At 46.8% G+C, this 27385-nt stretch overlaps 1 protein-coding gene across 1 annotated transcript; it reads left to right on the top strand.

Moving 5' to 3' along the window:
• The first annotated feature begins 10892 nt into the window (after window positions 1–10892).
• Window positions 10893–13780, top strand: LOC141802270 (uncharacterized). Its single transcript, XM_074685805.1, has 2 exons — window positions 10893–12744; window positions 12873–13780. Exons 1-2 carry the CDS (start codon window positions 10893–10895, stop codon window positions 13778–13780), a joined length of 2760 nt encoding a protein of 919 aa, XP_074541906.1.
• Window positions 13781–27385: the final 13605 nt, after the last annotated feature.

Raw genomic sequence — 27385 nt, 5'->3', positions numbered from 1 at the left:
GTGTTCCCAAGTGTTATCCTTTTAAAAAATGTTTCCATCACTGTCACGCTACCTGTCTCATGCATCACCACAGCTGTCTCATATCTTGTGTCGTAGAGCTTTAAGGCAATGAGCTCCCTGCTGCCATCTACTGACATGGAAGAAAGTACATTACTTTAAAGTACAGCAACTTGACAAAGGCATGTTATAACATTTTTTTTTTGGTCCATTTAGGTGAAAGTGGATCATTTCCCAGTGCAGACCAGCTTACAGTATCTCCCGGCACACTGCTGTGCTTCTGTGGAGTGGTTGAAAAACACTGCTTTAGCGTCTTATTATTGTACACAGCAACACTGTAACATTCAGCGAGCTCACCCTTGGCTTGTGTCCAGTTACAGCCCCTGTACTCTGGGCTCATCTTGTAGTCAGAGGAAAGGCTTTGCCTGTCACCTGTCATTCAGGGATGCACAGGGCTGAGGCCTTATTTCTGATTCTGTTTACTCCCTCCTCACAGCTGAGGGGACAGTAGGCGGTACTGGGACAGCTGGCAGCCATGTTTAAGCTGCTCCACATGCCTTAGTTTTAGCCTGTGCTGGCTGCTATATGTAAGCTGCTGTACAATTCTTGAGTTTTTGGATTGTCCCTTGAAAAGAACAGTTGCTGTCAAAATGAAGACAGCATAAACAAAGCAGGGCAAAAATAAATAAATAAAATAAAAAAATTGAGAAAATAATGCTGACAAAAAAAGAGACAAAAAAGACAGAGATGTTGGATGAAAGATTGTTTGCACCGACCCCGTCTTTGAATACACAGGGAGAAAAGTAATCCAAAGAAAGTTAACTTCATCTTCTCTGGGAAGAACAAGGCTTCATTCATAAAATCAGAGGTTTTTATTTTCTCTAGCTGCTGCACTTTAAATATGCTTCTTAAAACTTTATTGATTATAAGTTAGTGTTTGTTTACAGGGCTGATCCCTCCGACAATAGAGGAGTTTCTGGATACCTTTAAAGCTCTGCTGAAGGAAAACTTGTTTTTCCTGCAGAGCTGTGGTGGGTAGAGTGTGATATGAGTCCATCATGGAGTCTGACAGTGAGACCAGGGTCAAAGAGATGAGTGAGATGACGAGGGAGGATGATTTATTTATTTATCTGAAACACACGGATCACATCTCTGAGCTCGGGGAGACAGTCGGAGCCAACAACATGATTTGCTTACTCGGATTTGTTTCTACTGGATGTCTTTCACACTTAACTGCCTTGGGATGTGGTTTTAAAGAGGATCCTTGACATTTTGATTTTTCACTTGGCTTCATGCTGCATGGGTCCCCTGTTGCGAGAAAGCAGGAACTGCCAATTCAGATTCTCTGTGATGTCTTCTTGGACCAGAGTGTGTGTTTCCTACGGTCTGAGTATCCACTGAGAGTTGAACAACATGTGAACAGTCAACAAGCTGAAGAAACTTCAGCCATCTTTAAAATGTAATGTTCTCTGTCTGTCAGGATAAGACAGTTTCTGTTCTTGTATGTTGCCCTGGAGATGTGACTTTCATGGTCAACAGCTTTTCCTGGTGGGTGACAGGTTGAATACTCAGATCCACAGCGCTCCAGTTTCTGTCAGGTTGTAATGAAGGCTGCAGGGTTCAACCTCTGAGTAAGAGGAGAAAAACGTCATGTCAGAGGTCTCCAGTCTTCATGGTTCATGGTGCCACAATCAGTGATGTGTGGAGACACCTTTACACTTCAGGTACCGACAGCAAACAGCATAGTTAGTCTGTGCTTGATTAATGCACACAGCTGTCTGCATTACTGACAGGGATTACACTTCGGTCTGAATACATTTACATGGGAGCTCCTTCTTTTGGAGAAATCCCTCCTGAGTTTTTTGCTGTTTTTTCTTTTTCCTCTTCTTTTTTGACAGTGTGTTTTTCTAAGGGTTGAAAAATTGCCGCACACTATGTGATTGCCAGCTTGTTGTGAACCAATTTGCCACTCATGCATCTGTTTCTTGGATTGGGCCGAATTTTGTCTCATGTGTCGTGCTTCGTGTAGTGGGGTAACGAGGAGAGACCGACACCTCACGACCTGCTCCTGATCGCAAGAAAAAAAAACACGTTTGAAATCCTGGTTCATGGCGGTATCGCACAGTGGAAGCTGTGCCACCAGCTCACTTGCCTCCACCTCTTGCACAGAGCATGTGCGATCTCTGAAGTGACGCCAGAACGAGTGGACTTCAGGATCTAACTGTGACTTGCTTCAACGTTGGTGTAAAGACAGAAAGAAAAAGCTGGAGTGTTCAAAGTTACGTGTATTTGTGCAAAGTGCAGTTCGGCTGTCGCTGCTTACCTGCAGTTCTTGCTGAAGAATTGAGAGACCGTATTGCCCACGTCTGCCCAGCTGATTCCTTGTCCAAACACGTCTTCTTCTTCTGTTGTCTTTGTCTCTCCACATAGAATGGCACAAACTGCGAAGGCAGCGTGTTTGTTTTTGTTGAGCATCATCGACTATCTCCCACCTTCTGGTTCTTCTTCTCCTACCTCTTTTTGATGTTGCAGCTCAGGATACATGAGTCCAGCTCCCAAACGCCATAAAAGAAGATGGATACAGAGTCTGATGTGCGGCATATGGACGTATAGTGTGAGCAGTGAAGTTGTTTAGTAAGAGAACATGATGTGGGGGCTGCAAACATTTGAACTCAGCGATCTAGTTGTGCAGCTTGGGACAGAGCTGAATCAAATGATTTAAAATATTACACGGTGTGTGCCGGGCTTATGGTAACATATGAAAGCCAGGATGGTGCCCCTTATTCACACTTAAAGCGTGAGTGCTGCACTGCACAGCGCCACAGTTTTTGGGTACACGCCAGTTCAGCTGCACTGTGCTGCCCCTATAGCAGCTGGATACACAAGACCACAGGAGAACCACACGTTCCTGCAGGAATCACACACATGACAACGTTCTTTCATGGTAAATAATCAGCCTGTTAAACTCACCTGGTCCTCCTTAAACTTCAGCTCCTTCAGTTCATGCCTTCTCCTTTCTGTTGGTGTCTGCATAGGAAGGATGTGTTGTGTCCTATAGAATTATGAAGTTTTTCACCTACAAGATTAACTTTTCCTCCTCCAAAATGTCAGGTTCCCTCTGGATCTGACCTGCTGATGACTTCTGACCATGAGCCAGTGACGCAGTTTTGATAAACAAGGATGAGATGAACGATTGGGAGCCAGAGCATGGAGCTTTATTTTCAAATTACCAGATACTCTGATCGTTTATGTGTCTGATTTCCTGTTTGGTATGATCTGCTCTGCAGAGATTGACACGTTTCTGCTCTGCACTCCAGCAAAATAGACTTGCAGCGAAATAGCAGTGCACAGCCATTGATGACTGTGGATCCTACAGACCACAGTGCGTGCTGTTTAGATGAAATGAGCAACTACAGTGGTTTCAATCAATCAATCAAACTTTATTTATAAAGCACTTTTCATACAAAAGAAATGTAGTACTAAGTGCTTTACATGTCTTAAAACAACCCTTACCCATCCCCACCCCACCCAGGCCCCCACACCAGCTAAACATGGCCCAGACTTCTACTGTAGAGTCCAGTGACTAAAAACATGTAAGTGAGGCAAAAGTTAAAAGTAACCCATTGCTTAGGTCTAAACCTGTTAGAAGCGTTAAAAACCACTTTCAAACCAGATAAAAGCAGGAGCACTCTACTCTGTAGCTCTCATGTACACTGTCGCTTGGTTTCTAAGTTCGGGTAGTGTGCTTGGAGGCGCTCATGCCTTACGTGTTAATTAGTGGTCAACCGCCGCCTGGCCATCGAACTTTTATCTCCAGGGGGATTCAGCTAATCCTTATTTCTGGTCAGACTTCATCAGATGCATTTCATACTCTCACCAATAGATGGCGCAGGTCCACCTGTTCTGTGACATCATAACTGAACTTTTACTTTCAACAGTGGAAACTCAGCAGGAGCAGTCAGGGTCAGATTGAGGGAATAAAGACAACCAGCCAGCATCACTGGAGCTCAGGCAGCTCTGTGTCAGCCTCACCTCTCACTCCTTTCAATGCAAATGGCTTGCTGTCAACAAAGACTGGTTAATTAATGAGACAATTACCAAAGAGGGGAAAAGGTTTCATGAAAAAATCCCTTCTTTTTTCTGCTCTGAAAAAAAAGAAAAATAATGGAGGAAATAGACATTATTAAAGAGGGCACAGAACACAGTGCAGCACTGTGGAAGAATGACACTCAGACAAAGTGATGCTCTTATGGTCATCAAGGCTCCAACACAGAGACTATAACATTCAAAAAAATGTCAGACATAAGTCTTTAAAAAGTGATTCAAACTGATTCATAGGCCTTAAAACATTAAGTCCATGATCCAAACCTTCATACTATCAGCAGTAAGTCAGAAAATTGGTGCATGCTTAAAGTTTTAAAGCATCAGGTCAACATTTTAAAACTTTAATCACACACTTTCCTTCTGTCAGATCAATCACACTTTGATGTCTGTTCATTAATTATGGAGCTGGAATCAGGACATGAAACAAGAAACAGACTTTTATTTTCTACAGGGTCAGGTGTAGTTTAAGACATGACCCCCTTTCAACCCATGGGGCTGGCCCTTTATCACTGTTTTATGTCCTACAGCAATGTACCATACCTTATTGTATCATTTTTTATCATTCTCTCATCAACTATATGAGGTTGGGCTCACTTATATTGGGACATCCCTATGTGTATATATATATATATATATATATATATATATATATATATATATATATATATATATATATATATATATATATATATATATATATATATATATATATATATATATATATGAGGGGAGTAGAGCGAGAGATCAACAGACGGATCAGGACGGCGTCAGCAGTGATGCTATACCAGTCTGTTGTGGTGAAGAGAGAGTTGAGCCAGAAGGCAGGGCTCTCAATTTACTGGTCAGTCTACGTTCTGACCCTCACCAATGGCCACGAGCTGTGGCCAGTGACTGAGAGAGAAGATCGCAGATACCAGTGGCTGAAATGAGCTTTCTCTGCAGCCCGGCTCAGCCTTACAGATAGGGTTTGTAGCTCAGACATCCAGGAGAGGCTTGGAGTAGAGCTGCACCTTTGCATCGAGAGGAGCCAGATGAGGTGGTTAGGGCATCTGGTAAGTATGCCTCCCTGAGGACTCCTGAACTGGCCCAAGATTTTAACAACACCATGCTCCTAACTGAAGGTACATCCCTGCAACTTGACTTTGAGTACTGAATTTTTCTTGGGAAAAAAAGTCAGCTGCTCATGGATCCTGGTCCAATGATTAGGTCTTGAAGCTATGCTACTTGAGGTAAGTGTTTTCCCTTCAATAAATCCGTTAATGTCCTATCTTTAGTACCTTGTTTTGTGAAAAGTGATTTATGTTTATAGAGATTTCATTCAAACCAAAGGAAGAGGCGCTTCAATGCATTATTGGCCAGTGAAACGTGTAACTCCATTTCCAACACATGCAGGACCATGTGGAGGAGAGAAGAAAGGTGAACTCAGGTGGTATCAAATGCACCAAAGATATATTTGAACTTATCTATGTTTATAGAGTGTAAATGCCTGTCGCCTCTGTCCATATTTCCGTAATTACACCTTTAATTGATGTGGATCAAAAGAAAAAGACCCTCCTGGAGAGCTCCTCTTCAAATAATCTCACTTTTCATTTTAAAAGGCAAACTAATCACCCCCTCTCTTCTCCTCTCTGCTCCCTCCTTGTCCTCTGAATTGTTCCTCCAGCCTGGACGAAGGACGATTACACAAATCTGTCACCCAGGAAATCCCGATACTTTATTTCCTCTCAGACAAAGAGCCAGTGATGGGTGATGAGTTTGGAGCTGCTGGGGGATCTGACAGACTCTGGGGGAATAATAAAGCAATTTCAGCCTGCCAGGAAAGTCAGAGGACAGAGAGGGAAAACACAGGAGGAAGATATAAATCACTCCACAGTTTTTTTTAGTGGCAAAATGAGACAGTTAAATTGTCCAGAGAGATTGGTGGCTTGGCCAGTGTATGGCTGGGCTGTAGAAAGCACAATGTGGCCAAATAAAGATGAATTGTCAAGACTGAAACACGTTATAACATTTAGGTTTTATGTGAGGGCTCAAATCATCTGTACTGTGCTGTTAAATAATAAACTACAGAATTGATATATTCTGGTACATCAAATGTGTTTCTTTTATCAATGTTCTTTAAAAACAGAGAGGCTGTTATCAGTTTTTAATACACTCCCACCTCCATAATAAAGTCTCTGCAGAGAACATTCAGACAGCGCTGGATCAAACGTCTAGCCTGGATTTTTTAAAGAAAGCTGTATTAATCAAAGGATTTACTGTGAAGATGTTCATTTCACTCTTCACCATACCATTATATAAACGTGAACTGTGTGTGAAAAAGTGACTGTCTCATAACAAAAAACGTTCATTAACACGGGATCACGAACAACCTGTTCGTCTCGTGGTACAAATAATCCTAAACTCCAGTCTACCTGTGTGTAATTGCCCACAATGGACACTCACCTTGTCCAGGCACCAAGACAACCACAAATCAAGTTAATGAGATCAGTTTTTAGGTGAACTAGTTTGGAGTATCGTAAATCTTTTATTATCTGCATCTGACACAGTGCAGGTTGGTCCAACCCTCAGTCACTTCTGCCTGAAACCAACGCAGACCTGGTGAGAGCTCTACTCCCTCCTCAGTCCTCCAAATTTGGAAGGTGTGCAATGAGGAAGCTGAAACTATGCAAACCAAATTGGGGAAAGAAACAGTGTAGACTTAAAGTCAGGGTTCCCATAGGTCTTCATGTTATTTCTGTCAAGGCTGGACTCAAAGATGCATGACAATCAACTCTTTAAGATGGAGAAGGTCAGGGAGTTTATGGCTCTGACGCTGGGGGGACAGGGGAGGGTCAAAGAGGAAATCTTTAAATGTGAAAACGTTACTCAAACTCCTGACTTCCTGTGAGGTCTTACTGATCTAAACAGCAACATTGTAACACTGAGGAAGCTCACCCATTGGACAGTGTCTACTTACATCCCCTGAACTCTGGGCTAATCTTGAAGCCACAGAAAAGTCTGTCTGTCACCTGTCATTCCAGGATGCACAGAGCTGAGGCAGTATTTACAGTTCTGTTTACTCCCACCCCAAAGCTGAAGGATATCTGCAGAGGGACAGCTAGCCGCTATATTTAAGGTGCAGACCTTTCTTCTTAGCTGCTGTACAATTCTTGAGTTTTTGGATTGTCCATTTAAAAAAAAAAAAAAATACAACGAATTCCAACGGAAATGATGACCATGGGGTGCAACGTGGGGTAAGTTCTTCACAATTCCCTATCCTGTCAGAGGACTGACACAACCCTGACATGACCCTGACCTCTGGGAGAACACAACTCATTTGATCCCTCCTCAACATACATGTAAACAGTATGAAGGTTTCTAGAGTAAAGCAGACTGCTACAGTGAGTACAGACTCCCGTGGGATCAAGATAAAGACAAAGTAAAGTGGGACTCTGTTCTGTTCTGCTCTGACTTGTTCTGTTCTGTTCTGTTCTGTTCTGCTCTGTTCTGTTCTAATGCGTTCTCTTCTGCTCTGTGTTCTGTTCTGCTGTGTTCTGTTCTGTTCGGTGCTGTTCTGTTCTGCTGTGTTCTGTTCTGTTCTGTGCTGTTCTGTTCTGCTGTGTTCTCTTCTGCTCTGTTCTTTTCTGCTCTGTTCTGTTCTGTGCTGTTTTGTTTTGTTTTGTTCTGCTGCGTTCTCTTCTGCTGTGTTCTGTTCTGCTGTGTTCTGTTCTGTTCTGTGCTGTTCTGTTCTGCTGTATTCTGTTCTGTTCGGTGCTGTTCTGTTCTGCTGTGTTCTGTTCTGTTCTGTCTGTTCTGTTCTGCTGTGTTCTCTTCTGCTCTGTTCTTTTCTGTTCTGTTCTGTTCTGCTCTGTTCTGTTCTAATGCGTTCTCTTCTGCTCTGTGTTCTGGTCTGCCGTGTTCTGTTCTGTTCGGTGATGTTCTGTTCTGCTGTGTTCTGTTCTGTTCTGTGCTGTTCTGTTCTGCTGTGTTCTCTTCTGCTCTGTTCTTATCTGCTCTGTTCTGTGCTGTTTTGTTTTGTTTTGTTCTGCTGCGTTCTCTTCTGCTGTGTTCTGTTCTGCTGTGTTCAGTGCTGTTCTGTTCTGCTGTGTTCTGTTCTGTTCTAGGCTGTGCTGTTCTGCTGTGTTCTCTTCTGCTCTGTTCCATTCTGCTGTGTTTTGTTCCACTCTGTTCTGTTCTTTTCTGCTCTGTTCTGTTCTGTGCTGTTTTGTTTTGTTTTGTTCTGCTGCTTTCTCTTCTGCTGTGTTCTGTTCTGCTGTGTTCTGTTCTGTTCTGTGCTTTTCTGTTCTGCTGTGTTCTGTTCTGTTCGGTGCTGTTCTGTTCTGCTGTGTTCTCTTCTGCTCTGTTCCATTCTGCTGTGTTCTCTTCTGCTCTGTTCCATTATGCTGTGTTTTGTTCCACTCTGTTCTGCTCTGTTTTGTTCCTTTCTGCTCTGTTCTGTGCTGTTCTGTTCTGCTCTGTTCTGCTCCTTTCTGCTCTGTTCTCTATCGTCTCGAGACTATCTCTCCACTCCGTTACATATTCCATATGTACGGGATATGATCCCCGCTGCTTGTCAGGGTACTTGGATAATTCTTTAAGACACACCGGCTAGCCCGGCCACGCCCCATCGCGTAGCTATAAAGCGCCAGCGCAGGCGTGTGATCATTGATTGTTTGATCTCCACGTGTGCGTCAGGGTGCAGAATCTCTCAATCTACGTACAGAAAGAGCCAGGGTGCTGTTATCGAATCCACTTACCTGTTGTAAGTCGGGGCGTCTGTCTTTGGCAGCCTCCCTGGATTACTGTGTCTTGGGCTCTTCTTGTCTGTCTTTTGTGAACGAAGTCATCCTGTCTGGTTGAGCCGGAGGTCCTCCGGCTCCCGGCGGGGGTGGCTGTGTTCCTCTGAGTGTATTGCTCGCGGATCGTGAGCTAACGCGCTCGGTGGATACACGCTTGGTGCTGACTGTTCGGTACGGTGCTCTCTCCCCAACGTATTGCTCACGGCTCGTGAGCTGACGCGTTCGGTGGTGAGGTACTGACTGTGACAGCTGCGCTGATTGTCTGAGGGTCGGTCCAGAGCTACGCTCCGGCTCCCGGCTCTGGTGGTGTCCTCTCGCCGGTGTATTGCTTGCGGCTCGCGGGCTAACGCACCTGGCAACGGATGCCGGTCTTTCCTCCTCCGATAGTTTAAGCACTCCTTGTCCACCCCACCGTAGCGCACGGCTCTCACGAGAAGAAAGGCGGCCGGCGCGCTCAGCCATTACAAGAACAAACACACACAAAAAAAGAGAAATAAGTGAGCTAGCTTCGGTGCTACGGCTAACAGGAAGTGACGTATTACCTCTGGGTCAGCATGGCGGCTCAGGAGGGACATTGTTGTGTGGGCTGTGGGGTGGCGATGCCCCTAGAGGATGGGCATGATAACTGCATTTTATGTCTGGGGCATGAACATGCTTTAGTCTCCAGAGAAAACCCTCAGTCGTGCATGGACTGTTTTATTCTGCCTGCACGTACAAGAGAGGCCCGTTGCAGATTCTTTGCTCAAAAGCGTATGGGTGCTCAGGTTTGTGAGGTACCACAGCCTAAGACCAGTCGATTGGTTGCGGCTTCGGAGGGGAGGGGGGAGTGTTCTGGTGCCTGGCAGGCTCCATTACCTCCTCTTCAGCCTATTAGGGTTCGGCCTCCGCTGAGCTCTTTTCCTCCCTTAGGGGAGGAGGAGGAGGAGGCGGAGGACGAGGATGTAGATGTGGAGACCATTTCTTCCTCAGAGGAGAATGTTCTCTCATGCGCCCAGCCGTCTGTGAGTGAGGTTACTAGGGGAGAGGTAGCCCGTCGGTTTGAGGAAGTAATTACCAGGGCTTCTAGGGCTCTGGGTGTTGCCCTTCCTGAGAATCCCAGGGCTGCGTCCTCAAGGTTTGAAGAGGGTGAGGAGATGAGCCCTGCTTCTACGCAGGTGCCGCTCCTACCTGATTTTAAGGAGCTGCTGTGCCAGCAGTTCCACACTCCAGCCACTGCCCACAGGTGGTCTGCAGCATGTCGCCGGTTCTCTAACATGCACGACAGGGACCAGGTTGCTTGTGGGACACTTCCCCCAGTGGACCGGGTCCTCACTCCTTTGGTGTCCCCCTCTAACTCCATACTTGGGAACGCCACCTGCTCGAGTAAAAATTGCAGGGTCATGGATAGTCTGCTCGCCAGGCTACATAAAGCCATGTCAGTGCAGACTCGGCTGGCAAATACAGGGGCTATCTTGTCTCTTTACCTCCGAGACTTGTCTCGGCAGGTTCAGCTCGACACCAGTATCGGTGAGGAGCTGCAGATGGCCTCCTCATGCCTCTCCTCAGTGATGAGGGAGCAGGCTGAGGCGGCAGGCAGTGCCTTAGCTTCCTTTTGGGTAGCTAGGCGCCACTTGTGGCTGTCTCAATCCCAGCTGCAACAGGGGGATAGAGACTGTCTGCTTAAGGTGCCGGTGGAACCCACAGCCATGTTTGGCCCTCACGCCATTGCCTTACTGCAGCAGGCGCAGGAGAGCCGCCGCTGTGCTAAGGAGGTTTCAGGGGGCCTTGTCAAGCGTGCCGCAGGCTCCAGGCCTAGACGGTCTCGCTCTCGACCAGTAGCAGCTCCTGAGGCCTCGTCATGGGGTCAAGGGGACCTTAGACTCCAGCTGGAGGCCTCCCGGCAGAATAGGCGCCGCCGCCAGGGCAGGGGCAGAGGACTGTCTGCTAAGGCAGAGGGGTCCTCTAAGCGCCCTCAACCCTCCTGACAATTATCGGACTCGGGCCAACCAGGCTCCCCCATCCGCTGCTCGCAGGATGGCTTGGTTGGCCCTGGAGGCCAACCCGTGGGTGGTTTCCACCATGACCCACGGGTATCGCATCCAATTTTTGCGCCGACCGCCAGTTACAAGGACACCCATGTTTACAACAGTGGCCGATCCTCACCAGAGGGCGGTTCTGCAGGCAGAGCTGTCCGCTCTTCTGGAAAAAGGGGCTATAAGGGAGGTGGCCTCAGGGGATCAGCAGGCTGGGTTTTTCTCCCGCTACTTTCTGGCCCCGAAGAGGGATGGAGGGCTTCGCCCTATTCTGGACCTCAGGGGGTTGAATCAGTATCTCCGGCCCCTGCGATGCCGGATTTTGACGGTCCCCAGGGTGAGGCAGGCAATCTCTGCAGGAGATTGGTTCGCCACTATAGACCTGAAGGACGCCTATTTCCAGATACCAATCTGGAGGGGTCACTGGCGGTTCCTGCGGTTCGGCTTTGCAGGCAAGATATACGAGTTTCAGGTGCTGCCGTTCGGTATTTCTCTGGCACCACGCACCTTCACTCGTTGTATGGATGCGGTTCTCTCCCCCCTGAGGCACAGGGGCGTCAGGATCCTGAACTACCTCGACGACTGGCTGGTTTGCGCAGTCTCAGAGGAGCAATGCCGCCAACATGTGGCCCTGCTGCTGGACCACGTTCAGAGTTTAGGCCTGCGCCTAAACTACAAAAAGAGCAGGCTCGAACCGGCCCAGGTGACCTCCTTCTTGGGTATGGTCCTGGACTCGAGGAGCGGTACAGTTTCTCTGACCCAGGAGAGGCAGCTGGCCTTCAGGTCTTGTGTTGCCCTGTTCAGGTTGCACGATCTGGTCAACTGGGGCCTCTGCCTTCGCCTCATGGGCCTAATGGCGGCCATGGTGCAGGTAGTTCCCCTCGCCCTCCTGCACATGCGGCCTGTACAAAGGTGTCTGCTAAGCTTGGGGTTGTGCCCTCAGAGGTCCCACAAGACCAAAGTACGGGTCTCCCGGAGGCTCCACAGAGCCCTACGGTGGTGGAAGGTCCCCGCGAACATCAGGGCGGGCCGCGATCTGGGTCCAGTGATATATCGCCAGCTGGTGTACACCGACGCATCCCCGGCAGGGTGGGGCGCGGTACACGAAGGCTGGGGGGTCAATGGTGTCTGGACCGGCCGGTGGCAGGGTCAGCACATAAATGTCCTGGAACTGAGGGCGGCTCTTCTCGCTCTGCGTCATTTTCTGCCGAGACTGAAGGGTCATCATGTGATTGTCCGCACCGACAGCACAGTGGCGGCCGCTTACATCAACAGGCAGGGGGGGCTGGGCTCTCCGGTCCTGTGCAGGCTGGCGACAGTTCTCTGGCAGTGGGCCCACCCCCTCTTCCTCTCGCTCAGAGCCGTGCATGTGCCGGGAGTTCTGAACTCCGCGGCGGACATCATGTCGAGGGGGGGCCCTCAGCCGGGGGAATGGAGGCTCCATCCGGAAGTGGTGTCCGAGATATGGCATCGCTTCGGCAGGGCAGAAGTCGACCTGTTCGCATCAAGGGAGTTGTCCCACTGCCAGCTCTTCTTCTCGCTGAGGAGCGACGATCCCCCCTTGGGCTGGGATGCTCTGGCTCATCCATGGCCCAGGGTTCTGCTCTACGCTTTCCCCCCCTTTGCTCTTCTCCAGCCTCTTCTGCGAAGAGTCCAGGTGGAGCATGTGCGGGTGATACTGGTGGCGCCTCTGTGGCCCCACATGGCATGGTTCTCGGGCATTCCTCCTCTGCTGGACGGACCACCATGGGAGCTCCCGTGCCGGAGGGACCTTCTCTCCCAGGCGGACGGAGCCCTGTTCCACCCCTTTCCAGCGGGTCTCAGGTTGGTGGCTTGGCCCCTGAGAGGGACAGGCTTCTGGCCTTAGGGTTACCAGAGCCAGTCGTGGCAACGATTCAGCAGGCCCGGGCTCCATCCACAAGGGCGGCGTATTCCTACCGTTGGCAACTGTTTGCTGCCTGGTGTGGGTCTAACCAGGTAGACCCCTACTTAGCCTCAGCCCAGCACATCCTGCAGTTTTTGCAGTCTCAGCTGGAGGCCCGGAAGGCTGCGGTAACACTGCGAGGATTGGTGGCAGCAATCAAAGCAGTGCGAATCGGTCATGTTGCGCTTGGCGCTGAGGACTGTGCCCTCATCTCTCGGTTTCTCCGGGGGGCCCACAGGCTTACGGTGCAGACTACTGGTCCCGCAGTTCCTTCATGGGACTTGTATATCGTCCTTGAGGCTCTTCAGAGTCCCCCTTTTGAACCCCTAGGGGGTACTGGTCTGAAGTGGCTTTCCATTAAGACCGCCTTCCTGCTTGCCATTACATCGGCCAGGAGGGTGAGTGAACTTCATGCATTGTCAGTGCATGGAGACTGCTGCCGGTTCTCCTCAGACGGTTCCAGTGTCGTTCTGAGGCCCAACCCAGCCTTTCTCCCTAAGGTCCTCACTGAGTTCCACCTGTCCCAATCGATTGAGCTTAGGTCTCTCTCCTCTCCGGATGGTGGTGGGGTTGCCGAGCAGGATCAGTCCGCTCTGTGCCCGGTGAGGACTTTGACGGAGTACATTCGGCGGACTCAGGCTATCCGGAGGTCGGATCAGCTCTTTGTCTGCTATGACCCTGGACGTCTGGGAAGGCCTTTGTCTAAGTCCAGACTGTCACATTGGGTGGTGGACGCGATCCGTCAGGCTTACCTTCTGTCAGGCGTGCCCGTCCCATCAGGGGTCCGGGCGCACTCCACTCGGGGTGTGGCTGCCTCCTGGGCCTTGTGGCGAGGAGCCTCACTTGCCTCCATTTGCTCTGCCGCCACATGGTCATCCCCGTCGACCTTTACCAGGTTCTACCGCCTTAACGTCGCTGCCAGCCCCTCCCTTGGGGAGCGGGTGCTGGGCTCAGCACGACGGTAGACACGTAGTCTCCCCTCGGCCTTGCGTCTTGCGGGCCGGGTGAGCGGCTTCCCTCCGGCCAGCTGGCCCTTGCGTCTTGCGGGGCCTCTGGCTGGTTCCCTCTGGTTGTCTAGCGTCTTGCAGGCTTCCATACCGCCCCTTTCCCTCTCAGGATGGGCCCTAGCGTCTGGCGGGGCCTACTCCGGGGTCTTGTATATATTGTATATTTGTACATAGTTCATTCGTTGCACATTGTGGTGTGGGATTGTGGGCTGCACTGTCTCCTCACGGGGTGTCTTAAAGGTCTACCCCGTACATATGGAATATGTAACGGAGTGGAGAGATAGTCTCGAGACGATAGAGAACGTATGGTTACTGTGTAACCTTGGTTCTCTGAGTGAAGAGACTATCTCTCCAGTCCTTAGGCCGCTCGGAGACACGTTTCAATCAAACTATCAATGATCACACGCCTGCGCTGGCGCTTTATAGCTACGCGATGGGGCGTGGCCGGGCTAGCCGGTGTGTCTTAAAGAATTATCCAAGTACCCTGACAAGCAGCGGGGATCATATCCCGTACATATGGAATATGTAACGGAGTGGAGAGATAGTCTCTTCACTCAGAGAACCAAGGTTACACAGTAACCATACGTTCTGTGCTGTTCTGTTCTGCTCTGTTCTGTTCTGCTCTGTTCTGTGCTGTTCTGCTCTGTTCTGTTCTGCTCTGTTCTGTTCTGTTCTGCTTTATTCTGTTCTAATGCGTTCTCTTCTGCTCTGTGTTCTGTTCTGCTGTGTTCTGTTCTGTTCTGTGCTGTTCTGTTCTGCTGTGTTCTGTTCTATTCGGTGCTGTTCTGTTCTGCTGTGTTCTGTTCTGTTCTGTCTGTTCTGTTCTGCTGTGTTCTCTTCTGCTCTGTTCTGTTCTGCTCTGTTCTGTTCCTTTCTGCTCTGTTCTGTTCTGCTCTGTTCTGTTCCTTTCTGCTCTGTTCTGCTCTGTTCTGTTCTGCTCTGTACTGTTCCTTTCTGCTCTGTTCTGTGCTGTTCTGTTCTGCTGTGTTCTGTTCTAATGCGTTCTGTTCTGCTGTGTTCTGTTCTGCTGTGTTCTGTTCTGCTGTGTTCTGTTCGGTGCTGTTCTGTTCTGCTGTGTTCTGTTCTGTTCTGCTATGTTCTCTTCAGCTCTGTTCTTTTCTGCTCTGTTCTGTTCTGTGCTGTTTTGTTTTGTTTTGTTCTGCTGCGTTCTCTTCTGCTGTGTTCTGTTCTGTTCTAGGCTGTGCTGTTCTGCTGTGTTCCATTCTGCTGTGTTCTCTTCTGATCTGTTCCATTCTGCTGAGTTTTGTTCCACTCTGTTCTGTTCTTTTCTGTTCTGTTCTGCTCTGTTTTGTTCCTTTCTGCCCTGTTCTGTGCTGTTCTGCTTTGTTCTGCTCTGTTCTGTTCCTTTCTGCTCTGTTCTGTTCTGTTCTGCTCTGTTCTGTTCTGCTCTGTTCTGTGCTGTTCTGTTCTGTTCTGCTCTGTTCTGTTCTAATGTGTTCTCTTCTGCTCTGTGTTCTGTTCTGCTGTGTTCTGTTCTGCTGTGTTCTGTACTGTTCTGTTCTGTTGTGTTCTGTTCGGTGCTGTTCTGTTCTGCTGTGTTCTGTTCTGTTCTGTGCTGTTCTGTTCTGCTGTGTTCTCTTCTGTTCTGTTCTTTTCTGCTCTGTTCTGTTCTGTGCTGTTTTGTTTTGTTTTGTTCTGCTGCTTTCTCTTCTGCTGTGTTCTGTTCTGCTGTGTTCTGTTCTGTTCTGTGCTTTTCTGTTCTGCTGTGTTCTGTTCTGTTCGGTGCTGTTCTGTTCTGCTGTGTTCTCTTCTGCTCTGTTCCATTCTGCTGTGTTCTCTTCTGCTCTGTTCCATTCTGCTGTGTTTTGTTCCACTCTGTTCTGTTCTTTTCTGTTCTGCTCTGTTTTGTTCCTTTCTGCTCTGTTCTGTGCTGTTCTGTTCTGCTCTGTTCTGTTCCTTTCTGCTCTGCTCTGTTTTGTGCTGTTCTGTTCTGTTCTGATCTGTTCTGTTCCTTTCTGCTCTGTTCTGTGCTGTTCTGCTCTGTTCTGTTCTGCTCTGTTCTGTTCTGTTCTGTTCTGCTTTATTCTGTTCTAATGCGTTCTCTTCTGCTCTGTGTTCTGTTCTGCTGTGTTCTGTTCTGCTGTGTTCTGTTCTGTTCTGTTCTGTGCTGTTCTGTTCTGCTGTGTTCTGTTCTGTTCTGTTCGGTGCTGTTCTGTTCTGCTGTGTTCTGTTCTGTTCTGTCTGTTCTGTTCTGCTGTGTTCTCTTCTGCTCTGTTCTTTTCTGCTCTGTTCTGTTCTGTGCTGTTTTGTTTTGTTTTGTTCCGCTGCGTTTTCTTCTGCTGTGTTCTGTTCTGCTGTGTTCTGTTCTGTTCTAGGCTGTGCTGTTCTGCTGTGTTCTCTTCTGCTCTGTTCCATTCGGCTGTGTTTTGTTCTGTTCTGTTCTGCTCTGTTCTGTTCTGTTCTGTTCTGTTCTGTTCTGCTCTGTTCTGTTCCTTTCTGCTCTGTTCTGTGCTGTTCTGTTCTGTTCTGTTCCTTTCTGCTCTGTTCTGTGCTGTTCTGTTCTGTTCTGCTCTGTTCTGTTCCTTTCTGCTCTGTTCTGTGCTGTTCTGTTCTGTTCTGATCTGTTCTGATCTGCTCTGCTCTGTTCTGTTCCTTTCTGTTCTGTTCTGTGCTGTTCTGTTCTGTTCTGTTCCTTTCTGCTCTGCTCTGTTTTGTGCTGTTCTGTTCTGTTCTGATCTGTTCTGTTCCTTTCTGCTCTGTTCTGTGCTGTTCTGTTCTGTTCTGCTCTGTTCTGTTCCTTTCTGCTCTGTTCTGTGCTGTTCTGCTCTGTTCTGTTCTGCTCTGTTCTGTTCCTTTCTGCTCTGTTCTGTTCTGCAATGTTTGTTTGATTGTAAATGATTGATCATGCTCATCACTTCAGGTGGGGATAGTGAAATAAATCTGGTTTGTGTCAACTCAAACATTTCTTGCTTGTGTCGTACTTTGCTTTGGACACAAGTCTGTTAAATGAAATTGTAAAATTGAATCGAAGAAAAGTCCAGTTTATGGAGCCATCACTCTCTCTGGAGCTGCCTGCTGGCATTAGGAAGCAGCAGATGTTGTGCATTGCTTAGCTGAATGAAACCAGTGACTTATTGCAGAGTTTTGCTGTTTCCACACTGAGGGAAATATCACAGAAGTAACAAATCCTGACTCTATATAAGAAAACACGAAGCGATTATCATATATCACTGCAGCCTGAGAAAAACAACACGTCTCATTATAGTCCGGCTTCACCACAGTCTGTCTGTCTGGGTCCTGTAGGGAGAAAACCACTAATTCAAACTGCTTCAGTCAACACAAGACAACTCTGTCATTTCATATTGTGAACCCACAGATACAAAGCTTTTTGGAAATTCACACTCTCACCGTGATATTTCACAATGACAGCAGTAACTTTCTGCCGCCCCAAAGCATTGTGTGTGGCTTTCCTCCCGACATCACATCCATCAGGAACTGTCATGTTGTGAAATTCCGGCAGAAGCAATGAATGTTTTTCTGTCACGTTCATCAGTTAGACTGTACAGAATTTTCAAGTTCAGCTCCAACTGCACAAATTACCTGCTGTGTTGAATTGGGGGCCGTGCGGAGACAGCAGGATTGCTTGATGATGAAAATTGAGGCTCTTTATTATGGTAATGGGCGCCTTTTTAAAAACAACACCTCATAACCTTTGCACTTCAGGTGCGTTGAAGTCTTTTGAGACACAGCTTTAATAGCAAAACAGAATGCATAATGGACTGCAGGCTGACATTTCAAACGTGGAAATTGCTAATTGGAGTGCTGCACGTGTCCGCTGGTCGTTTGTGGTGTTGGCTGGGACCAGAGTCTGCTCAGAGGATTCAGCCACGAGCGTCAGTTACAGGTAGCTGTTTCTTTTTTGGACAGGGCCACTTTGGGTTTATTTGTGGGGTTTTTGCAGAGGAGGTAGAAAATGAAGAGCGAAAGGAGCCATTTGGCCCACGTTCATTATGACTTCATGTGACGCAGCCATAGTGATAAAGACATTTTTCCTGGTTTCTGGGCTGTGCAAGTTTGTTCTTAACCCTATAGCTGCGTTTCCACCAAGCAGTCCGGGTCGGTTCAGTACGGTTTGGGACGGTTTGGGACAGTTAAGTCTCATCCCGTTTGCGTTTCCACAGCAAACTGTGCCCTCTCGTGGTGGGCGGCGTGTAAGCTGGATGCCGGAAGCCACAGCTGGTAAACAATAGCACAACGCCGTAGCAGCTTACCCCGCTATTAAATCCAACAAAGAAGAAAACGTGACACAGTAAACAAAGAGCACGGATGAAGACATGCAGCATTTCGTCCTCTCTGTGATTTTCATGTAACTCTCTGTTACAAAGTCCAATCAAGCTTCGTTTCAGAGAAGTCTGTGAGCCGCCAGGAGAAATGCAGCTGCTGTCTGGGTAAGTGACGATTCTTCTGACCAATCAATCGTCTGCAGTGTGTTGCTCCACCTCCCGAGAGCGGATCGTTTCAGTCTGGCACCCATACGAAAGGGTCCCAAAAAAGTGGGACGGCTCGTCTTGGTTTTTAGGGATCCGTCCCGGGATGAGTCAGTAGAAACGCCGCCAAAAGCGCACCGTACCGAGGCGAACCGACCCGGACTGCTTGGTGGAAATGTGGCTTTTGATGCACCACATGGGCCCAAAGAGACTTGGTTTTCTATTTATGTGCAATATCTTTGCAATTACTCAATTTATCATTCAGTGTTCCAGGTAGTTCTGTTAACTTGTTTTCTATCAGAATTCATTCTTCTTTCATTTTTCCTTTCTTTCTTTTTGAATGAAACACTTTTTGTAGCTCAACCCTTCTAATGCACAACAAGGGTCAACATAAGCCCATCCATTTTCTGTGTAAGTTCATGTATGACTGAGTGTTTGAAGTAATTGTATTGTTTTCATGTACTATGCCATGTATTTGGTTTATCTCATTATCCTGTGAAAATAATGGCCCAAGTCATTTTTTCAAGTTTTTGGGAAAACACAAACAACATTTCACGTAATACAGAGCACGATATATTTATTTATTATCCAAATTAAAAAGGCCTTCACAGTGGATGACTGTTGATATACATAGTACATTGTTTGTCAATTGTGTAAAATTAAAGAATAAAATGAATTAGAATTTTTTTTCTAACATTCTAGTCTGACTTAGGCAGCTTTAAACCTGGCTCAAACTGCCCTTCCATTCCAGTACAAACTCAAAACTGAAATTACAAAACTGAGTTAAATTAAACAAATATCAGGTGAATCAAACTGGTCAGGAGGCAGTCCCTTTCCTCACTTCTCCAGGTCTTTGCTGTGTTTTCGACTGAACTTAACCCATTTCCAACATCCAGTTTTGACAACTTTTTGAAACCTGACCACCAACTGTCCTTTCATCCCATAAAGCAAACTCAAAACGTAAATAACTCCAACCTACACTGAACAAACATCAGGTCAATCATACGCTGAGTAGGCATACCCATAGATCTCCTGCCAAAGAAAAACAAAATTAATTTCTTTAATTTTAAAACTGCATGTCACCCTGCAGTTAATCTTTCTTCACTGACTTCCAGTGGCAGCTCCAATCAAAGTCAAAGCTCATCTTCTGGCTTTAAAAACATTGACAAGAACAGCTCCTGCCTACCAGGGGTCCCTCATCCAGGTCTACACTCCTTCTGGTCCTCTACACTCTGCTTGTGAAAGACACCTGGTGCTCCCAGCCCCAGCTCTAAATCTCTAGCCAGACTCTTCTCCTCTGTTGTTCCCAAATGGTGAATGAATTACCTAACTATACGATCCACAGAGTCCCTTTCTGCTTAAAGACCCAGACCCAGCTCTTAATTAATTTTCAGCATTAATTACTGAATGACGCTGAGGGTATATTGTTGCAGCAACTAATTGTTGTTAGCTGGCTCCATTATTCTACATAAAATAAGAAATAAAAAAATCTTCTTGCACTCAATGGCAGCACCTGCAGCAGAATAACTTGTAGCACTGTTGTCGCGCTAAAAGGTTTCCCTTCTGTCTAAATTCTTGCTTGTGTTGCATGTCGCTTTAGGAAAAAGTGTTTCATAAATAAAACTGTAGAACTGTAGAAAACTTTGAGTGGTATTGATGCCTTGAGCTCATTCATGTTTGGTTACAGAAATAAGTGGGCTAGCCAAGAATAGGTAGCTAGCTAGAAGTAGCTAAATTCATAGTTTAACTATAACTTGTAAAATTTAAACTAAAGCACTACACAACATTAAACCCTAGCAGTTATGATAGTGAACCTAATCAGTCACCAGTAGAAACTGATACAAGACTCATGTTTACAGCTTCTTCTGCTCTAAAGATTCTGTTTCTTCTTGAAGCAGCTGTCATCGTGAAAGCTTGTTAAAGGGCAACTCCAGTTTTTTGACACCCGGACCTTATTTATAGGTGTGTGCATGCTCATATGCTCACTGAGACAAACATCGTGCAGCTCGGAGTCCTTCAGAAGTTATTCAGATCCAGCTGATTTTAACCGCACTTAGCGGGGGCCACGGCAAGGGAGCTTCAGCGCGGGACATAATCTCTGCAAAATCGCTCATTTCGGCTGTATTTGTTCATCCATCACCAGTGTTATCATAAAGTCAGCTCATCTACCTTCTTCAGACTACGAGTTTGACGGTTGTCCTTACCGGTTTGAGCCTGAGTACACGGACGAGGAGCTCCATGAAAGAAGGATGCAGAGGGAGAGAGACGAAGAGCTGGCTCAAGAACAACAAACAGGAGCACGTCCACGACTCAATGCAAACTGGTGGTGCACTTGTGGACAGTGTTTGCCTATGGCAACAGAAGAGGAGTGTCTTTGTGAGACGCTCCTTTTAGACATAGAGGACAAAGATGGCGCCGGTGTGTGTGGCTGCTCGTCTGTCTCTGCTCCGTTTGTTTGTGTTTTTTCTGTTCCTAAGTTTGATCTTTCAAGAAAGTGAGTCTCTGCTGGTTTATGATCGCCAAACTCTCTTAAACCTTCAACACTCTTGCCATCACCCAGTCTTGTCCAGTAGCTATGGATATCAAACTTTACCCCCGCTTCTGTCGGGAGTCCCGACTCACCTGTACCGGGTTCCCGTGCCTTCCACACGGCGAAGGCGTCTCCGCCGCCGTGGCAAGCGAAGCGGCTGGTTGGTGAAACTTAAGGTCGCTTTGAGAGGTAATGTTTCTCAGACATTGCGTGGATATAGTTTGCCTCGTCGCTTTCTGGATCCTGTTGATGTCTGCCTGGTGCCTTTGGTTGGCTTTGATGACGAGACCCACCAGTCCGCTCGTCGGTGTCAACCACGACTTACCCTGCGCCGGGAAAATCTCGGGAACCTCCGGCCACTGCGCCGGTCTCCTCGACTGGAGGAAGCCGATGCTCCAGCTCCTGCTCCGGCCAGAGTTGGTCTGGTGAACACCAGATCGCTGGCCAACAAGACCTTCATTCTAAGGGATTTCTTTGGTTCCGAAAAACTGGATTTTCTGTGCATCACGGAGACGTGGCTGAGTGCTGGGGACACCGGTGCTCTATCCGATCTTTTACCGGCGGATTGCTGCTATTTTAACACGCCACGGGCCTCAGGGAGAGGAGGTGGGACTGCGACCGTCTACAGAAAGGACTACAAATGTAAGCTGAGTTCCTTACAGTCTTCTTCTTACACCAGCTTTGAAATAACCTCTTTTGAGGTGAGCTGCGCTGACCCGGTTTTCTGCGCTGTTATATATCGCCCCCCCAAATACAATAAGAACTTTTTAAATGATTTCTCAGATTTTTTAGCTTGGATTATGCTGACTTATGATCATGTTCTTATTGTTGGGGACTTTAATATCCATGTGTGCTGTCCTGATAAGCCACTGGTGAACGACTTTTTAAGCCTCATTGACTCTTTTAACCTGGTGCAGTCTGTACCTGGTCCTACACATATGCATGGACACACACTGGACCTGGTTCTTTCATACGGTCTGCCCGTCACCAATTTGCGAGTGTCTGATTCCGGACTTTCAGATCATATGTCTGTGTTATTTGATGTTGTGTTGCAAAGAACTGAGCTTAGATGTCGCGCTCCTGTCCGGCGATGTCGGGTGTTTAACCCTTCCTCTGCCGCTCAGTTTTCCGCTGCTTTGGATCAGCTTTCTGTCCCACCTGACTTTTTCTCCTGGGACATAGAAGAGCTTAGCTCCTGGTTTGAGTCCTCTTGTCAAACCACCCTGGACTCTATGGTTCCTTTGAAGCCCAGGCAGCCAAAGGCTAAACCTGAGCCCCGGTTTAATGACAGAACGCTTGCTGTCAGGAGGCAATGTCGCCGAGCCGAAAGGAGGTGGAAGAAGGACGGACTGCATGTGTCATATCAAATGATGAAAGACTGCTGGCGTCAGTATCAAAACACAGTTAAAGAGGAAAAAAGGGAACATTTTGCGTCTATTGTGTCATCTAACAGACATAACCCTCGTGTTTTATATAACTCCATCAACTTTGTTCTTAATCCTCCACCAACTACTTGCCTTGAAGCTTCTCCTGAAGTGTGTGAGGAGTTCTTAATGTTTTTTATTGGAAAGGTTGCCTCGACAAGAGCTTCCATTACATCTCCAGACTCTGACCCCTCTGTCTCTGCACCTTGCTCTGCTGCTTTTAATAAGTTTGAGCCTGTGAGTCTGTCTTTCTTAGAGGATGTGGTGCGTGGTCTCAAGCCCTCAGGCTCCCCCCATGATCCTGTGCCGCCACGATTCTTTAAAGAGGTGTTCCCAAGCATTGCCTTGTATATCCTTTCCATTGTTAATCTTAGTTTGGCATCTGGTGTGGTCCCCGCTAAACTTAAACATGCTGTTGTGCAGCCCCTACTCAAGAAACCTGGTCTTGACCAGTCTGTGTTGGCTAATTTTAGGCCCATTTCTAAGCTGCCATTCCTTTCAAAGATTTTAGAGAAGGTTGTGTTCTGTCAGCTAAAAACTTTTACAGACAGAAATGGGACACTGGAAATGTTTCAATCAGGTTTTAAAGCCCTTCATAGCACAGAGTCTGCTTTAGTAAGAGTTTTTAATGATATATACTCCATCTGTGATTCTGGTGATTATGCTGTGCTGGTTTTACCTGATTTAACTGCTGCTTTTGACACAGTGGACCACAGTATTTTAATATCTCGTTTAAAAAACCAAGTGGGCCTATGTGACACTGCACTTGATTGGTTTAAATCCTATCTGACTGATAGGTCCTTCAGTGTTAATATTTTAGGCTCAGAGTCATCTTCTGCTCCTCTGTCATGTGGGGTCCCACAGGGCTCAGTCTTGGGGCCATTACTCTTTTCTTTGTATATACTGCCTCTGGGGTCTATACTTAGAAAGCATGGAATAGCCTTCCATTGCTATGCTGACGACTGTCAGATTTATGTGCCCTTAAAAGCAAAAGATGGCTTCTCAGTCAAACCCCTCCTTGCTTGTCTTGAAGACATTAAATCTTGGTTGGCCCTGAACTTTTTAAACTGTAACGAAAAGAAAACAGAGGTTATGGTGTTTGGACCAAGTGGCCCCTGTGAGTCCACCTCTGTTGATCTTGGACCCCTGACAGTTTATTTTAAATCAACTGTTACCAATCTGGGTTTTAAGCTGGACAGTGATTTTAAACTAGACAGCCAAATTAAAAATGTTGTGAAGTCTTGTTTTTATCACTTAAGGCGGTTGGCAAAGGTCAAATCTTTTATGTCCAGGCAGCACTTTGAAACAGTGATCCATGCTTTTATCTCATCACGTTTGGATTACTGCAACGCACTTTATGTTGGAGTGAGTCAGTCCCTGCTCTCCCGTCTGCAGCTGGTCCAGAACGCCGCTGCACGACTTTTAACCGGTACAAGAAAAAGAGAGCACATCAGCCCAGTACTGGCTTCACTCCACTGGCTGCCTGTGACTTTTAGAGTTGATTTTAAAATTCTTATGTTTGTTTTTAAATGTTTAAATGGCCTTGCCCCGCCTTACCTCTCTGAGCTTCTTCAGCCCTACTCACCCTCTCGGTCCCTCAGGTCGGCCGACCAGCTGCTCCTGCAGGTACCGAGGTCCAGGAAGAAGCTCAGAGGGGACAGGGCCTTCTCTAATGTTGCTCCCCGATTGTGGAACTGTCTTCCCCTGCACATTAGAGAGGCCCCTTCACTGTCCACTTTTAAAACACGTCTTAAAACCCATTTTTATTCTTTGGCTTTTAACTCCAGCGAGACTTAGTTTCTTTGCCTGGTCTTATTCTCTTTTATTTTCTTTTATTCCCTTTTACTTGCTTTTTATTTGCTTTTTATTGTTTTCAAAATGTTTTTCTTTTATTTGTCTGTTTTTAATTATCTGTTTTTATCATTTCATTTGATCTACCTGTACAGCACTTTGTCTACAGCTGTGGTTGTTTTTAAAAGTGCTCTATAAATAAAGCTGGTATGGTATGGTATGGTATAACGATGGATGAACAAATACAGCCGAAATGAGCGATTTTGCAGAGATTATGTCCCGCGCTGAAGCTCCCTTACCATGGCCCCCGCTAAGTGCGGCTAAAATCAGCTGGATCTAAATAACTTCTGAAGGACTCCGAGCTGCACCATGTTTGTCTCAGTGAGTATATGAGCATGCACACACCTATAAATAAGGTCCAGGTGTCAAAAAAACCAGAGTTGCCCTTTAAATTGATCAAGCCACACATTTTATCCTTAATAATCCAAAATTTTGACTTTGGCTAGAAATAAAATGGCCTTGGTCACCCTCTTGACATAGGCCATTGTCCTTTAGGGCATAAAGAGCATAATCCTTTTAGCTAAAGCTTTAGAAAGTTTTACCGGAGATGGACAGCATTATCAAGAAGTGATTTAGCCAAAAACTCAATTTCCTCAAAAATGACCTGGGCCATTATTTTAACAGGGTGATGATTTTCTTTCTTTTGTTTAGCACAAATCATCAAATGTATTTTTCCTTTCTTACCTCTGTGAACTGGCGTACCTTTTGTATGTCCAAGTTTGCACACATGGGTCAGAAACAACCCATATGAATTTACTATGGAATTTAGTGGGAGCATGTTTGTAGGAGCATGTTTACCCCGACACACTTTTTGCTCAACACAGCCCCTCATGCACATCTGGTACACATCTGATGCTAGTCTTGTTATAGAGTTATTCTTACTTAAGAAAACATTTGATGGTTTGAAAGATAACTGTGTGTAATTGATTAGATATCCGGCGAATACAGTACATAACGCATCAGAAAGGAAAATATCTTAAATAACACTGAAGAACACAATGTCTGTAGAGTTAGGTCTGACAGCTGTTTGCAGCTAATTTTTGTTGCAGAATCAGGACAGACATGACTGTAATGATTACTTAACTGCATTATGTTTTTACAAAGGATACGGCCACTGGAGGAGCTACCAGAGCAGACATGATCTGGAACAAAGGGAATATTTACCTAGAAATAACCCTAGAAATATATAGAAATAAAACACTAAGATGGAATAGTTACAAGCTTCAAAAACTAAAACACAGCATCAAACAAAACAGAACTTACAGCGGTGCGCCTGTGGTTACAAGGTTCAGAGAAAACTGATGGACACACAGGGACAGAGCTGCTCTGATAAAGTGAGGTGCAATGAGTAATACATATACACACACAAACACACACACACACACACACACACATACACAGACACACACACACAGGCACACACACACACACACACAGACACACACACACACACACATACACAGACACACACACAGGCACACACACACATATACACACACACACACACAGGCACACACACACACACACATACACAGACACACACACAGGCACACACACACACACACACACACACACATATACACACACACACTTACACACACACACACACACACACACACACACACACACACACACACACACACACACACACAGCCTTGCTCTGTGCTGTGCCTCTGCACACTGAGCAGCGCTGAGGTTTAACTACTCCCTCTGTGGGATGGAGGGAGGCTGCCTCCACCAGCCGACCATTGGAAACTCATTATTACAGAACTAAGTGATGGATCATTTCCAAATGATCTCCATATACACCTCAACAATTAAGCCACCAGCGAGGCAATTACAGATTGGCAATATAGCGCTGGGACACTGATATATTAGCAGGCTGTAACCTTTGGGCTAGAGAACAGATTACACTTATTACGCTGCAGCGTTATTGGACAAATAAAAATCGTTGCGAGGCCATATCAGCCCATATAACTGCAGAGTGGACATTGCTGGAGGACTGTGGGAAGTGCAGCAGGATGCTGTGTAAATGAGGTTAGGTGGTGGTGCAGGAGAGAGGTAAGGAGAGGTCAAACAACTTTCTGCTCTGTGAAATCACTGAGTGAGGTTTTTAGACTAAGGGCTCTAATTTCGTGGCGCAGCACAGGGGGCGCAAGCCTGGCGCAGTGCTAATTTCATGCGGCGCACCTCCGTGCCCTGCCAATTTGACAATTTGGTAGACCGTCTGCGCAGAGATGGGTGTGACGGCGCGCCAGGGGGAGTTGACGGTGCACCAGGGGGAGGTGTCAGCAGATTCATGTTGGCGCAGTGACAATTTCGTGCCAAAAAAGTGCGCTGAAAGCTCGCCAGCTCCAACCTGGTCGATCCTCGGCGCAAGGCGGAGCGCACCCCACGCAGCTGTAATTTGGTGACAGGCGCACATGTGCGCACATGTCATCGAAGCCTCAGAGGCAGGTTTCCAGAGTGTCAGACACATTTTAATGCAGTAAACAATCACAGTAATCACTATTTAATGTTACCATCTGAACCAGCATATACATTTATATCTATATTAACTGTCCCGTCACATCTGATGTCAGATTAAAGCTGTTTGTCATAATGGAAAGTTAACCTGACGGCAGCTGGAAGTTTGATGCACATCTTACAATAAAACAATAAACAGCCTTAACATCTGATACTGAGTATATATCTGGTTCTCTCATTTCATTTAATTCAAAGAAAAGAGGGGGAGAAAAGACGAAGAAAAAAACAGACATAATAAATGTATGTCACTCAGGATTTACCCGTGTTTTCCCATATTTCTCTGTTTTAGTCTTTATTTTTAACCTGATCTAAAAAGATGGAGTACATTATTGTAAGGAGGATAAGGTGGAGACACTGGGAGAGTATACAGTATATCACCAAAGGCTCTGCTTGGTGATGACAAACCAGGAGTACAGGTGAATCAAAAGTATTCTGAATGGATAAGCCAGCTGTGTAACTGTCTCTTCATTTTGTACTCCTATTAAAGACAAAGGAACAGATTACATCTGTCCCGGGAGCTGGCCCACACGGTGACGCGCTTCGTGTCCTCCGATGCGCCCCGCTGTCCATTGACCTGCTGCAGGCACAGCGGCTCTGACCGTCTCCGCTACCAGCACTCTCTCCACGGTGCTGGTGATCACTCAGACCAATCAGACGCTGCGCCTCAGTCGCAGGGCATTTAAAGGCGAGGAGAGGCGCTCATTTGATTGGTGAAAACGGCGCTCGGGTGTTAAACCCACTCACGGCTTTTCTCCTCCCTCTCTGCCATTTGCGCGGAGGGAGG

Source organism: Halichoeres trimaculatus, unplaced genomic scaffold (genome assembly GCF_033239565.1).
Source record: "Halichoeres trimaculatus isolate MK-OKI-2021-1 unplaced genomic scaffold, fHalTri1.1 fHalTri1_scaffold_13, whole genome shotgun sequence".
NCBI lineage: Eukaryota > Metazoa > Chordata > Actinopteri > Labriformes > Labridae > Halichoeres > Halichoeres trimaculatus.
Note: the sequence above shows the minus strand (reverse complement) of the source record. Positions and strands in the feature narration are given on the sequence as shown.